The sequence below is a fragment of the Balaenoptera musculus genome, chromosome 18 (assembly GCF_009873245.2).
Source record: "Balaenoptera musculus isolate JJ_BM4_2016_0621 chromosome 18, mBalMus1.pri.v3, whole genome shotgun sequence".
NCBI classification, from domain to species: Eukaryota; Metazoa; Chordata; class Mammalia; order Artiodactyla; family Balaenopteridae; genus Balaenoptera; species Balaenoptera musculus.
In genome coordinates this window covers 24,683,023-24,698,116 of record NC_045802.1, presented here as the reverse complement: position 1 = coordinate 24,698,116, position 15,094 = coordinate 24,683,023, and the positions used below count along the sequence as shown (strand labels likewise).

The 15,094-nt window shown below is 36.4% G+C and overlaps 1 protein-coding gene across 3 annotated transcripts in view; it reads left to right on the top strand.

The window, feature by feature from the left end:
* The window catches only part of AKAP11 (A-kinase anchoring protein 11), a 53,781-nt gene extending 40,761 nt beyond the window's left edge, over window positions 1-13,020 (top strand). For all 3 annotated transcript variants that reach the window (XM_036831413.1, XM_036831414.1, XM_036831412.1), the window contains 2 exons: window positions 638-798; window positions 9,093-13,020. In XM_036831413.1, the coding sequence (XP_036687308.1) occupies window positions 638-798; window positions 9,093-9,233 (302 nt within the window). In that variant the 3' untranslated portion in view covers window positions 9,234-13,020. The remainder of the gene's footprint in view (window positions 1-637; window positions 799-9,092) is intronic.
* The last annotated feature ends 2,074 nt before the right edge of the window (window positions 13,021-15,094 follow it).

Genomic DNA, 15,094 nt, shown 5'->3' with positions numbered 1-15,094 from the left:
CCTGTGTTTATATCCTGGCTCAGCCATTTCCGGCTGTGAGACTCTGGATCTCTCTCTGCCTCAGATTCCTCACCTGTAAAATGAGATGATAGCAGTTCCCTCCTCACAGGGTGCTTGTGAGGATTAAAGGAGTTTGTATATGTAAAGAGATTAGAACAATACTTAGGATGTAATATGTGCAATGCAAGTGTTCACTGCTGCTGCTATTTCTCTTAGTTCAGAAAGCTTTCTTAAAGTCCATTTAATATATTTATTTGAGGTTTTTATTTGTGTTTTATTTATATTTTGATTGTAATTGTAGCATTTCAGTTTTTTTTTTTTTCAGCTTTACCTATAGATTATATTTTGACACAAATTATGGCATTTGGGAATTGGCTCTTGAATTCAATACCTGAGAATAGAGTTTTGCATTTGTGCTGTCACAAATGATCAAAGCTGTTCCTTTGTTTTAGCATTATTTTGCCTTTTCAAAGTAATGCTTTAGTTGATGTTATGGTGCAGTTAAGAAAAGATGAATTTTTTTCCAGAATTCCTTGGACTCTTAAGAAATGGAAAATGCTTACATGTCCTTGGAAAGCAGAGCACTGAGAGTTGAATTGATGAGTTTCATTTCATATCATTTCAATTTAAATATTAGGTTCAGAGCAAGATGGAAATACTCTGCTAATTGCGAATGTTGACATGGAGCCATGCACAGTAGACCCCCAGCTAAGGATTATTCTTCAGTGGCTCGTTGCCTCTGAGGCCGAAGTTGCAGAACTTTATTTTCATGACTCTGCAAAGAAGGAGTTTATACAAGTAAGTACCTACCTTATAGGGTGGTTGTGAGGACACGGTATATGATGTTCTGTGTCACATGGTTGATAGAAAGTGGGTAAATGCCCAGGTAATAGAGTCCACTGGGTGGACTCAGGTATCAGCTCCGCCTCTCTCTAGCAGTGTAACCTTGGGTAAGTTCACCAGTCTCAGTTTCTTTATCTGTACCGTGGAAATGAGTATAGAATTTACCTTGCAGAGGTTTGTGAGGATTAAATATAATACTGTAAAAAAAAATGCTTAATCTACTGCCTGGCACATCCAAAGTTTTCAAAGTTAGGTGCCTTTAATAAGCATTTCATGAGTTTTCTGTCTTATCATCGTTTGGATGGACCTATGACTTCAGGTCAAATGCACTGGAAAGAAGGAAATCAATCGTAAAGAACTTGGGGGAAATAAGAGATTTACAAAATTATAGTTATTTCTGGGCAAGTGATAGTGTTTGTGGAAATAAACCATGGAAAGGATGAGTCATATGATGTATGGTCTTTACACTCTGTAATGCTTGGGTCACTGATGTAGAACTGAATGAATCAATCCTATTAGAAATAGGGTCTTACTGGCAGCAGAAGTTCTGGGAAGTACTCCTTGGTGTGAGCCCTCCCAGAGTCTGCCATTAGCCCCACCAAAGAGCCTGGGTAGGCTCCAGTTTTGGGTCGCCTCAGGCCAAACAACCAACAGGGAGGGAACCCAGCCCCACCCATCATCAGACAAGCGGATTAAAGTTTTACTGAGCTCTGACCACCAGAGCAACAGCCAGCTCTACCCACCACCAGTCCCTCCCATCAGGAAACTTGCACAAGCCTCTTAGATAGCCTCATCCACCAGAGGGCAGACAGCAGAAGAACTACAGTCCTGCAGCCTGTGGAACAAAAACCACATTCACAGAAAGATAGACAAGATGAAAAGGCAGAGGGCTATGTACCAGATGAAGGAACAAGATAAAACCCCAGAAAAACAACTAAATGAAGTGGAGATAGGCAACCTTCCAGAAAAAGAATTCAGAATAATGATAGTGAAGATGATCAAGGCCCTCGGAAAAAGAATGGAGGCAAAGATAGAAAAGATGAAAGAAATGTTTAACAAAGACCTAGAAGAATTAAAGAACAAACAAACAGAGATGACCAATACAATAACTGAAATGAAAACTACACTAGAAGGAATCAATAGCAGAATAACTGAGGCAGAAGAACGGATAAGTGACCTGGAAGACAGAATGGTGGAATTTACTGCCACGGAACAGAATAAAGAAAAAAGAATGAAAAGAAATGAAGACAGCCTAAGAGACCTCTGGGATAACATTAAACGCAACAACATTCGCATTAAAGGGGTCCCAGAAGGAGAAGAGAGAGAGAAAGGACCAGAGAAAATATTTGAAGAGATTGTAGTCGAAAACTTCCCTAACATGGGAAAGGAAATAGCCACCTAAGTCCAGGAAGCTCAGCGAGTCCCATACAGGATAAACCCAAGGAAAAACACGCTGAGACACATAGTAATCAAATTGGCAAAAATTAAAGACAAAGAAAAATTATTGAAAGCAGCAAGGGAAAAACGACAAATAACATACAAGGGAACTCCCATAAGGTTAACAACTGATTTCTCAGCACAAACTCTACAAGCCAGAAGGGAGTGGCATGATATACTTAAAGTGATGAAAGGGAAGAACCTACAACCAAGATTAACTCTAACCAGCAAGGATCTCATTCAGATTCGAAGGAGAAATCAAAAGCTTTACAGACAAGCAAAAGGTAAGGGAATTCAGCACCATGAAACCAGCTCTATAACAAATGCTAAAGGAACTTCTCTAAGTGGGAAACACAAGAAAAGAAGAGGACCTACAAAAACAAACCCAAAACAATTAAGAAAATGGTCATAGGAACATACATATCGATAATTACCTTAAAAGTGAATGGATTAAATGCTCCAACCAAAAGACACAGGCTCACTGAATGGATACAAAAACAAGACCCATATATATGCTATCTACAAGAGACCCACTTCAGACCTACGGACACATTCAGACTGAAAGTGAGGGGATGGAAAAAGATATTCCATGCAAATAGAAATCAAAAGAAAGCTGGAGTAGCAATACTTATATCAGATAAAATAGACTTTAAAATAAAGAATGCTACAAGAGACAAGGAAGGACACTACGTAATGATCAAGGGATCAACCCAAGAAGAAGATATAACAATTATAAATATATATGCACCCAACATAGGGGCACCTCAATACATAAGGCAACTGCTAACAGCTCTAAAAGAGGAAATCGACAGCAACACAATAATAGTGCGGGACTTTAACACCTCACTTACACCAATGGTCAGATCATCCAAACAGAAAATTAATAAGGAAACACAAGCTTTAAATGACACAATAGGCCAGATAGATTTAATTGATATTTATAGGACATTCCATCCAAAAACAGCAGGTCACACTTTTTTCTCAAGTGTGCACAGAACATTCTCCAGGATACATCACATCTTGGGTCACAAATCAAGCCTCAGTAAATTTAAGAAAATTGAAATCATATCAAGCATCTTTTCTGACTACAACGCTATGAGATTAGAAATCAATTACAGGGGAAAAAAAACGTAAAAAACAAAAACACATGGAGGCTAAACAATATGTTACTAAATAACCAAGAGACCAATGAAGAAATCAAAGAGAAAATAAAAAAATACCTGGAGAAAAATGACAATGAAAACATGATGATCCAAAACCTATGGAATGCAGCAAAAGCAGTTCTTAGAGGGAATTTTATAGCTATACAAGCCTACTTCACGAAACAAGAAAAATCTAAAATAAACAATCTAACGTTTCACCTAGAGGAACTAGAGAAAGAAGAACAAACAAAACCCAAAGTTAGCAGAAGGAAAGAAACTATAAAGATAAGAGCAGAAATAAATGAAATAGAAACAAAACAATAGCAAAGATCAATAAAACTAAAAGCTGGTTCTTTGAGAAGATAAACAAAATTGATAAACCATTAGCCAGACTCATCAAGAAAAAGAGGGAGAGGACTCAAATCAATAAAATTAGAAATGAAAAAGGAGAAGTTACAACAGACACCGAAGAACTAGAGAGCATCCAAAGAAACTACTACAAGCAACTCTGACGATAAAATGGACAACCTGGAAGAAATGGACAAATTCTTAGAAAGGTATAACCTTCCATGACTGAACCAGGAAGAAACAGAAAATATGAATAGACCAATCACAAGTAATGAAACTGAAACTGTGATTAAAAATCTTCCAACAAACAAAAGTGCAGGACCCGATGGCTTCACAGGTGAATTCTATCAAACATTTAGAGAAGAGCTAACACCCATCCTTCTCAAACTCTTCCAAAAAGTTGCAGAGGAAGGAACACTCCCAAACTCATTCTGTGAGGCCACCATCACCCTGATACCAAAACCAGACAAAGACACTCTACAAAAAAAGAAAATTGCATACCAGTATCATTGATGAATATAGATGCAGAAATCCTCAACAAAATACTAGCAATCAGAATCCAACAACACATTAAAAGGATCATACACCATGAACAAGTGGGATTTATCCCAGGGATGCAAGGATTCTTCAATATATGCAAGTCAATCAATGTGATACACCATATTAACAAATTCAAGGATGAAAACCATATCATCATCTCAATAGATGCAGAAAAGGCTTTTGACAAAATTCAACACCGATTTATGATAAAAACTCTCCAGAAAGTGGGCATAGAGGGAACCTACTTCAACATAATAAGGGCCATATACGACAAACCCACAGCGAACATCATTCTCAATGGTGAAAAACTGAAAGCATTTCCTCTAAGATCAGGAACAAGACAAGGATGTCCACTCTCACCACTATTATTCAACATAGTTTTGGAAGTCCTAGCCACGGCAATCAGGGAAGAAAAGTAATACAGATTGGAAAAGAAGAAGTAAAACTGTCACTGTTTGCAGATTATATGATGTTATACATAGAGAATCCTAAACATGCCACCAGAAAACTACTAGAGCTAATCAATGAATTTGGTAAAGTTGCAGGATACAAAATTAATGCACAGAAATCTCTTGCATTCCTATACACTAATGATGAAAAATCTGAAAGAGAAATTAAGGAAACACTCCCATTTACCATTGCAACAAAAAGAATAAAATATCTAGGAATAAACCTACCTAAGGAGACAAAAGACCTGTATGCAGAAAACTATAAGACACTGATGAAAGAAAGATGATACCAACAGGTGGAGAGATATACCATGTTCTTGGAGTGGAAGAATCAATATTGTGAAAATGACTATACTACCCAAAGCAATTTACAGATTCAATGCAATCCCTATCAAATTACCAATGCTATTTTTTACAGAACTAGAACAAAACATCTTAAAATTTGTATGGAGACACAAAAGACCCCGAATAGCCAAAGCAGTCTTGAGGGGAAAAAAACGGAGCTGGAGGAATCAGACTCCTGACTTCAGACTATACTACAAGGCTACAGTAATCAAGACAATACGGTACTGGCACAAAAACAGAAATATAGATCAATGGAACAGGATAGAAAGCCCAGAGATAAACCCACGCACCTATGGTCAACTAATCTATGACAAAGGAGGCAAGGATATACAATGGAGAAAAGCCAGTCTCTTCGATAAGTGGTGCTGGGAAAACTGGACAGCTACATGTAAAAGAATGAAATTAGAACACTCCCTAGCACCATACACAAAAATAAACTCAAAATGGATTAGTGACCTAAATGTAAGACCGGGCACTATAAAACTCTTAGAGGAAAACATAGGAAGAACACTCTTTGACATAAATCACAGCAAGATCTTTTTTGATCCACCTCCTAGAGTAATGGAAATTAAAACAAAAATAAACAAATGGGACCTAATGAAACTTAAAAGCTTTTGCACAGCAAAGGAAACCATAATCAAGACCAAAAGACAACCCTCAGAATGGGAGAAAATATTTGCAAACGAATCAATGGACAAAGGATTAATCTCCAAAATATATAAACAGCTCATGCAGCTCAATATTAAAAAAACAAACAACCCGATCCAAAAATGGGCAGAAGACCTAAATAGACATTTCTCCAAAGCAGACATACAGGTGGCCAAGAAGCCCATGAAAAGCTGCTCAACATCACTAATAATTAGAGAAATGCAGATCAAAACTACAATGAGGTATCACCTCACACCAGTTAGAATGGGCATCATCAGAAAATCTACAAACAACAAATGCTGGAGAGGGTGTGGAGAAAAGGGAACCCTCTTGCACTGTTGGTGGGAATGTAAATTGATACAGCCACTATGGAGAACAGCATGGAGGTTTCTTAAAGAACTAAAAATAGTATTACCATATGACCCAGCAATCCCACTAGGCACATACCCAGAGAAAACCATAATTCAGAAAGACACATGCACCCGAATGTTCATTGCAGCACTATTTACAATAGCCAGGTCATGGAAGCAACCGAAGTGTCCATCAACAGACGAATGGATAAAGAAGATGTGGTACGTATATACAATGGAACATTACTCAGCCATGAAAAGGAACGAAATTGGGTCATTTGTAGTGACGTGGATGGATCTAGAGACTGTCATAGAGAGTGAAGTAAGTCAGAAAGACAAAAACAAATATCGTATATTAATGCATATATGTGGAATGTAGAAAAATGGTACAGATGAACCGGTTTGCAGGGCAGAAATTGAGACACAGATGTAGAGAACAAACATATGGACACCAAGCGTGGAAAGCAGCGGGGGGGTGTAGGTCGTGGTGTGATGAATTGGGAGATTGGAATTGACATGTATACACTGATGTGTATAAAATTGATGACTAATATGATAATAAATTTTTCAAAAAATAAGCATTTCATGTATTCATATGAAAAGATAGAGTTATTCTTTGTATTTAATTGATTCATGATTGTGCCTAGTAATTAGTGTGTCTCTTCTGTTAATCCAGTTTCATTACTATGAGAAGCTGGCATAAGCAAAAGCCAATAAACATTTAAACATTTAATAAGGGACAATAGTTCACTTTGAGCATTTAATAGGGTTCTAATAATAGAACATTCAGGTTAGATGCACTAATAGGATATTTTTATTGATAACTTACTGTGTGCCAAGTACCTTTTTTTTTTTATACATTTATTTATTTATATATTTATTTTTGGCTCTGTTGGGTCTTTGTTGCTGTGCACGGGCTTTCTCTAGTTGCGGCGAGCAGGGGCTACTCTTCGTTGCCGTGCACAGGCTTCTTGTTGCGGAGCACAGGCTCTAGGCGCGTGGGTGTCAGTAGTTGTGGTGCTCGGGCTCAGTAGTTGTGGCTCACGGGCTCTAGAGCGCAGGCTCAGTAGTTGTGGCGCATGGGCTTAGTTGTTCCGCGGCATGTGGGATCTTTCCAGACCAGGGATCGAACCCATGTCCCCTGCATTGGCAGGTGGATTCTTAATCACTGTGCCACCAGGGAAGTCCCCAACTACCTTATCAGTCAAGATTTTTAGTTTACAGTCTTAAGGTTTTTGTCCAGGAATTTTCCTTATCAGAACTTTGGTTTAATCTTACTATGTAATATAGAGTAGTCCAAAGAATAACCAATATAAGATGATCAGTAATAACAAAGAAGGAATAATCAAGTTACTCTTGATTCCTGGTTCAGAATTTACAAAGATACTGTTGAAAGAAGTATGTGAAAAAGATATTATGTAAAAAATTTTTTTTTATATTTTGTTGTCTTTATTTATACTTCTTGGATTTTTCCAGTATAGATTTCTGTTTTGAGGCAGAAGGAGAAAATAAGACAGAAAGGGATGCTCAGGACGTGAATTGTCAAGGAGAAAGAATGGATAGGGAAAGTATTAGAACCGACCTTAGGGAGGCAAACATTTTCAAGTCATTTAGTCTTGGATGAACTGAGGGCTAAGGAAGTCCTTAGGCAGAGCTGAGTGTAATGGTGCTGGTGTAAGGGAACCTCATCCCCACGAAACCTAAGAAAACATTCTTGCAGTTCCTCAAAAAGTTAAACACAGCGTTATCATATGACCCAGCAATTCTACTCCCAGGTATATACCCAAGAGGAATGAAAACACATGTCCATGGCAGTGTTACAATAGGCCAAAAGTGGAAATATCCTAGATGTCCATTAACTGATGAATGGATGAATAAAATGTGGCATATCCATGCAGTGGAATATTATCTGTCAATAAAAAGGAATGAAGTAGAGATATGCTGTACCATGGAGGAAACTTATGCTAAATGAAAGAAGCCAGGTCACAGAAGACCATATATTTTATGATTCCATTAAAATGAAATGGCCAAAATAGGCAAGTCTATCGACTGAAAGTAGATTAGTGATTGTCTAGAGTTGAGGGGGTTTGGAGGAGTGGGGAGTGATTATTAACAGGTAGGGCTTTTTTTTTGGTGTGATAAAAGTGTCCTAATATTGATTGTGATGATGTTGCATTCAACTCTGTGAATATAATGAAAACCATTGACTGGTATATTTTAAATGGGTGATTGTATGGTATGTGAATTATATTGCAGTAAAGCTATTTTTAAAAAGGTTAAGCATATTTATATTACAAAAAATTAGTTTTTACAGAACTAAGTAGAAAAAAAATGAGTGAAGACATGTTCTGATTGGTGGTGATAGTTTATTTAAACGTGCATTTATTTACTTTTAAAAAAAAAGAGCTATAACTGATATATAACATTGTATTAGTTTCAGGTGTACAACATAATGATTCGATATTGGTATATATTGCAAAATGATCGCCATAGTATTTAATATTTATTTACTTTTTTGGTTTTTTTTTTTTTTGGAAACATTAACATTTTGTAACTTAGAAAGCCATGTTTCCGTTGAGGCTAGAGTGCGTATTCCAGGGGAAAAAAACACACTATATGTTATGGAAGGAAAATCCACATCCTTTTATTAAACTTGACATTGTCTTTATTATTTTATGTTCCTAATTGAGGGTATGGCAGATGTATTTAGTTAGGTTAAGAATTTCCTGTAGAAATGCAGCCTCTCTACGCCCACACAGAAGGCGTATATCTGCTGGGTGAGGTTTGTGGGATTCTGGCTCCAGCAATCCCAAAGTGGCATTCTGTGGAGGAGAGTACTTACAAAAGCCAGGAAGGAAAAATGTTTAATTTGTGTAAAGAGTGGTGGTTTAGGGGAGAAGACCTTGTTACAACTGGGAAACAGTATTTTACTGCAAACACCAGGATTCTTAGTTTTATCTGATGTTGGACTTACCTTTCTTTCTTACTAGCTTTCAAAACGATTACAAGAAAAAGGTTGGAAAGTGGGAGACCTCCTGCAGGCTGTGCTTAAATACTGTGAGGCGATGGAGAAGACGTCCAGCGAGGAGAGATCCGAGTCCCTGTTTGATTGGCTCTTGGAAAATGCATAGAACAAACTCCAAACCAGTATATTTTATTATTTGTTTTGAGAGAGGAAGGAACAGATTAAGATGCATAGGGTAAAATTTGAATAGTGAATATTAACATTTAAAATGAATTGGGAGGAAGGTAAATATAGCTTTTAAAGTGTGTTGTGTCATCACATGGTATATATAGTTCAAACTTTTGTAATCTCTCAAATATTATCTTTGTTTATTCTTCTATACACATGTGTAGTGTGTTAAGACCCTAAGAACATGTATTTGAAGGCTTTCAGGGACATTGACTGACAGCATTCTTTTTGCGTCCAAATAGTGCTGCTAGAAATTGCACTGAGGTGGCTGAGGGTGGGTGACAGGGATAGGGAGTTATATTTTGCTCCTTTGCAAGCAAATGGTATCCTATTAATAACAAATCTCACATCAAAAAATAGCATCGAGGCTAATTTTTTTTCTGACATCTTTTGTCCTATTTTTAAGGGTCAATTTTATTTTCATAGTTCAGCTATTGGTAGCTTTTTGAATCCCCCAAGTTATTTAATTTCTTAGAAACATGAGTAGTTTAGGTTTCTATAAATATCGTAAGTGGTAGTTTCCCTAGCCTTTCATCAAATGACATTATTTGCTAATGTTACCAATTGTTCTGGCATGAAAGCAAGTGTGTGTGTGTGTGTGTGTGTGTGAGTGTGTGTGTGTGTGTGTATGGAAAGGAGAACTTTACCTTACTAGTGGTTGGTGCCCTCTTTTATTTTACTCTTTTCTTGTTAGAAACCCACTGTTAACATTAAAAAGGTGCTTTAAAATAAAATGTCTATAAAGATTGTGCAGTAAGAATTTTTATTTCTTTTTCACTCTTTTGGGTCCCCAACTTATCCTATAAATGAAAATAAAGGTACAAAACATGTTGAAATTTTAAAACTTAATGTTAATTTGGAAATGCATTTAGAGAAGCCCAATAATTATTTTCACTGTTGGGATTTTGGAAAAAAAAAACACCCCACTTTAGCAAAGATAAGCTTTTTCTAGAAAAAAATGGGACCCTCCCCTGAATCCCTTCCCCAGTAAAGTGTACCTGCACTGTTTTGTAAAGTCCTCTGATACGGTCTTTCTGGGCTCTGCATTTTCTACTACTTGTCTTTAGTAACTGCGAGTTGACTTGAGTAGAGGACCAGGATTGTGTTTTGTATGTGAGGGTATGTGTGTGTGAATTTTTGGTTCTTCCGTTAGCAGATTTTGTAACCCTAGAGTAAATCATTTTTTGTTGGAGGCTTTGGTTTTGCTCTGTTACATTTTCTTTTTTCTTGAGCACTGACTGTTCTGGAAGCTGCACAAAGTATAGAAGACATAGCACCCACCAGGGGACAAGGAATAAGGGCCCTTACATTAATTTGAATTATAATTACAGTAGAGAAATTATTTTATTGCTTTTTAAGAAAAATACCAAAATCTATTTAAATATTTCAAGGTTACACTGTGTAAGCTTTGGTTTTTCTCAATTTAAGATAAAGAAATAGAGCAGGCCTTAAAAATAAATTTTCCTGAAGTTTCTTCAGGTATTTTTTTAAGGTGGAGAAATGCAGGAAATGTATATAACCAGAATTGATTCTGTCTTTAGCTTCTCAGAACTTGATATGCAGCAGCACTGGACTGGGTTTTTTAATGTTAGGAACCAGGTTGTTATAACATAGATTGATTGATTATTAAGCTTAGATTGAATTTTTACAAGTGTATAACTATCAAGTTGTGTTTGTTGACTTCGATGTATGTACGGGTTTTATTAACAGCAAAACTGAGTTCTGAATTTCTTTTAAGCTAAAGTGACAATGTATTAGTTCTGTAAAACTTTCTGTACTTGAAAATGTTTGTTTATTTCTCTTACGGTAAGATTTTCCTCATATCTTTGTTTTCTTTGCATTATCTGGAGCTGTGATGGATTCAGAATTCCCTTATTCAGCCACTGCGGACTGACAGACCAATCCTTCGACACTAGCATGCATAGTGCTAATCACAGTGGAACTCCACACTTCTGTCAGTTCAGTGCAGGGGTGTAGAGAAAAATATTAAGTGTTGGCAGATGTGAAAAGAAACGGGAGTTAAGCTTCCGTATATAGAGAGAAAACATTGGGGTTTATAACAGTATCTTTTAATCAAAAACAGTGTAAACTTACTTTGTTTAAAGGCACTTTGTGATTTTTCCAAAGACGTTGTAGATCTATTTGGTTGTTCAGCCTTCAGAACAGATCTGTTTGTTGAGGACGACTCTGTCTTATTTTGTTAAAAATATACTTGGCATAAGTAGATTTATTATGACAGTGTAATACTGCCATTCTGCACACGTTGGCCCTTATGAAGTATGATATTTTATTCAGAACTGTTAAAGTTGTGTTGTGCTTTGGGTTGAATTCTCTGTTGTATCAGTTTCAGAAACATCGAAGGATCTGTGGAAAGAAAGTGAAGGAGGCCTCTGACGGGGTTTTTAGAACATTGTTTCAGACTGAAATGGGGCACTTCTTTCATATTCTTTTTTTCCCAAGCCAAGATTAAATTACATTTATATTTTGGGTATTATTAATTTTGATTTTGAAAGTATTTCCTGATTTATACAAAAGGAATGACACGGAAGAAAATTACAGTATCTATTGGATGGTGTGACACAATTTAATGGAGTAATAAAATCTTTGAGAATATTCACTCAGTGAATATATGTGATAACATCTTCATATTTTGAAAAATGTTCCACTTACCCTTTCAGATATTTGATGTGAATTAATTCAATTCATAATACTTTCATTTTGCTTAAATAAAGGTTTTATTTTGCAGGTAGGAGAAGTTAATTACTTAATTAAATGCACCAGGTATAAAGTGGAAGATAGTTTACCCACGTGACTTTGATATCATGCACGTTCCCCAAATGCAAAATTTAACCTTGACTCATCATCAGAGTCTAGACGCAGATGTCTTCTTAGTTAATTATTTAGCAAATATTATTCTTCCACAATTAAAATGATCAATTTCCCATCAATCTATTGCTTTAAATTTTGATTTTTCAAGGGAAACTTTCCACAGAATTTTTAAAGAGTAACGCATCCATATTCAGGGTGTAGGGAAAATACTTTCCACTTAAAACCCTGGCCACCTGTCACCAGCACATGAGAATTAGAGCTTCCGTGGGAATTATGAAATTGTACTAAAATGAAATGCATTTTTTCTCATTTTTATTAGAAGACCCTGCACACACTTACTCAGTCACTGTATTCCTGTTCTGAAGATGCAGATACAGTGTTGGTCACTCTTGTCACTTTATTTATTTATTTATTTGTTTTAACCGTCCATGTACATTCCTTTCACATGGGTAGAAGTATAGTTCTAGAAGTTCATTGTTTTGTTTTTGTTGAAATGTTTGAATACTATTTAATATCAGGTTTTAATATTTCTGGATTTACTACCTTTGGTTACTTGTGCAGTGTTAAAAGTAATTCACATTTTTGTTTAATATACCAGATATAGAGCAAAAGCAGCTTTGAGTAATTGTAGCTGTTTGTGCTGAATTACTACATTAAGATCTTGCATAACAGTAACTTTTTTTTTTTTTTGCTTTTCAGTAATTTAATATGTTCATTTACCAAAACACGAACTAAAATTTTGTTTTAGCAGTGGCTCAAAATAAACATTTCAGAAATTACTTTTGTAATAATGTGCAATTAATTGTTCTTTTATCTTTTTCCAGTTGTTTAAGTCTGTGATCTTTCTCTCCCAACTAAGAATTCCCCAATAAACTTAAGAAATGCCTGGCCTTGATTATCAGTCTGTGGTATCTTGTTAGCATACTCAGTATTGAACAAAAAAACAAAGGCATCGAAGTGAAATTGCTGTGATAGAAGGCACATTGAACAACCTCAGTGCTTCTAACATGGTTTTCAAGAAGAACGGAAGCTAGGAATATTTTTAATAGGACAGTGAATCCTAAGTTCTTATTCAGGTGCCTCTGAATGCTGACAGAATGACTTGAAAGGCTATTTGCCCAATTTGTTTGTGGATTTTAGTGCAAAGTATCGATGGAATATTGTGATTGCCTTGAATATGAGTGTGTTAGGAAACTCTTCTGGCCTGGATTGAGCACATCTTCCATAGGATATAGAGATCAGACCTTTGTCATGCTGTATAGCATCAGGCACTTGAAAGTTAGGTGCCAGTTGTTTATTACTAATGGAATTTGACTTCGTTTTAAGTATTTTAAGCCTAGAAATTAGAGAATGAGTTTCTAGCTTTTCATGAATGTTTCAGAATGCTAGGAAATAATGATAGCATATAATGGCTTGGGTGTGAGTGCCTCCCAGTCACCAAGAAAACAATTAAAAAAACGCTTTGCAACAGTGAGCAAGATTCCTTAGACTGCAATTCCAAAAAGGAAAAAAATTTCAAAAGGAATGGGAAGTTGTGACAAATGACATTTAAACAACTTTGCACATTGCAAATTGGGATAATTTGTGACCTGTGTTTTAGCTGGGATAGAGAGGGGGGTGAGGGACAGGGCTTGAAGAATTACCTCACGTTTTTTAAAGTATGAAAGATGGAAGAAGTCACTCTTGGTGCTACTATGCAAGAAGTAAAAACTGAGCCTTTTGCAGCATCATTTACAGCAGGAACAATAAAGAGTGCAGGAAGGCTACTCCTTGGGAGTCGTGGTTGCATTTTTTTCTCCATCCTTTGTAGTTTTGTAATCACCTCACTCTCATTTTACTTTTGTGCTCTGGGGCAAGTAGGATAATATTATAGATAAATATTATCTATAAATAGATAAAACGAGACATTTTCAGGAGAGGATTGGCGCCTCCAATTTGACTTTTTAGGTCTTCCCTCCCGCCCTTCTTTTAAACAGACACCTAGATTTCTTAGTTTAGAGCAAGAGATTAAAACTGAACTCTTGTGTGCTGAATTCTGCCCACTGATATGCTTATGCTTTGGTCCAACGTGAGATCTGATTTTTCAAATAATTGCCGAAACTTAGAAGTAAGGAGATTTCACATTTAAATAGGTTTTGTATTTCAACTTTGCTTGAAACACTGGATGCCCTGGAGTACTGATTGGAATTGGACTCCTGTGTGGCAGTGGTTTGCCAGGAGCTGAATAATGATTGCTCCTTTAGTCCAGTCCTTCTGTTTCTTTTTGCCTCTGGCCTGACATGCTCCACTTGGCTCATTTGTGTTGCCCGCTGGGGTCCTATAGGTGGCTGAGATGCAAACTGACTTAAAGCAGGTGAGATACTTGATGTGCTTAGAAAATCTGAATGATACTCCTGGAACTCTTGCCTCCTCTAGGATTGTGCAAAGAGGGGAAGGAAAGTCTAGAAATTATAGACTTGGTGAGTTTATTGCTCTGAGCAGAAAACAAATCATAATTGTTAAAAGCATAGTTTTTTAAGTATGTAGAGAAGAAAGCAGGGAGAGCCAGCCTAGGTTTACCAAGAGCAGATTCTATCAGATTTACTTTTCCTTTTTCAATAGAACGGGCATGTTCAAATACCAGAGACATAGTCGCTAAATATTTTAATGAGGCATTTTATATGGAGAAAGGAATGACTAATTGTGGCTTCCTAACTCTTTGAGAATGTAGAACAATAGTTTGATTAACAGTCTGCTCGACAGTTATGCTAGAAGCTGAAAGAGAATAACTTCAAAATGCTGATTAAAAAAAGTCAAATCTAGAAATTCGTATCCTTCTAAACTACTTTTCAAGAGTAAACATAAAATTAAGGCAATTTCTCATAGACTGAAAGAATTTACACTTAACCTGTGCTGAGAAGAAAAACAACTGGAGTGGATACCACTTTTCCTAAGAAGGAAATTGAGCTCTAAAGAAACAGGGAAGAAGCA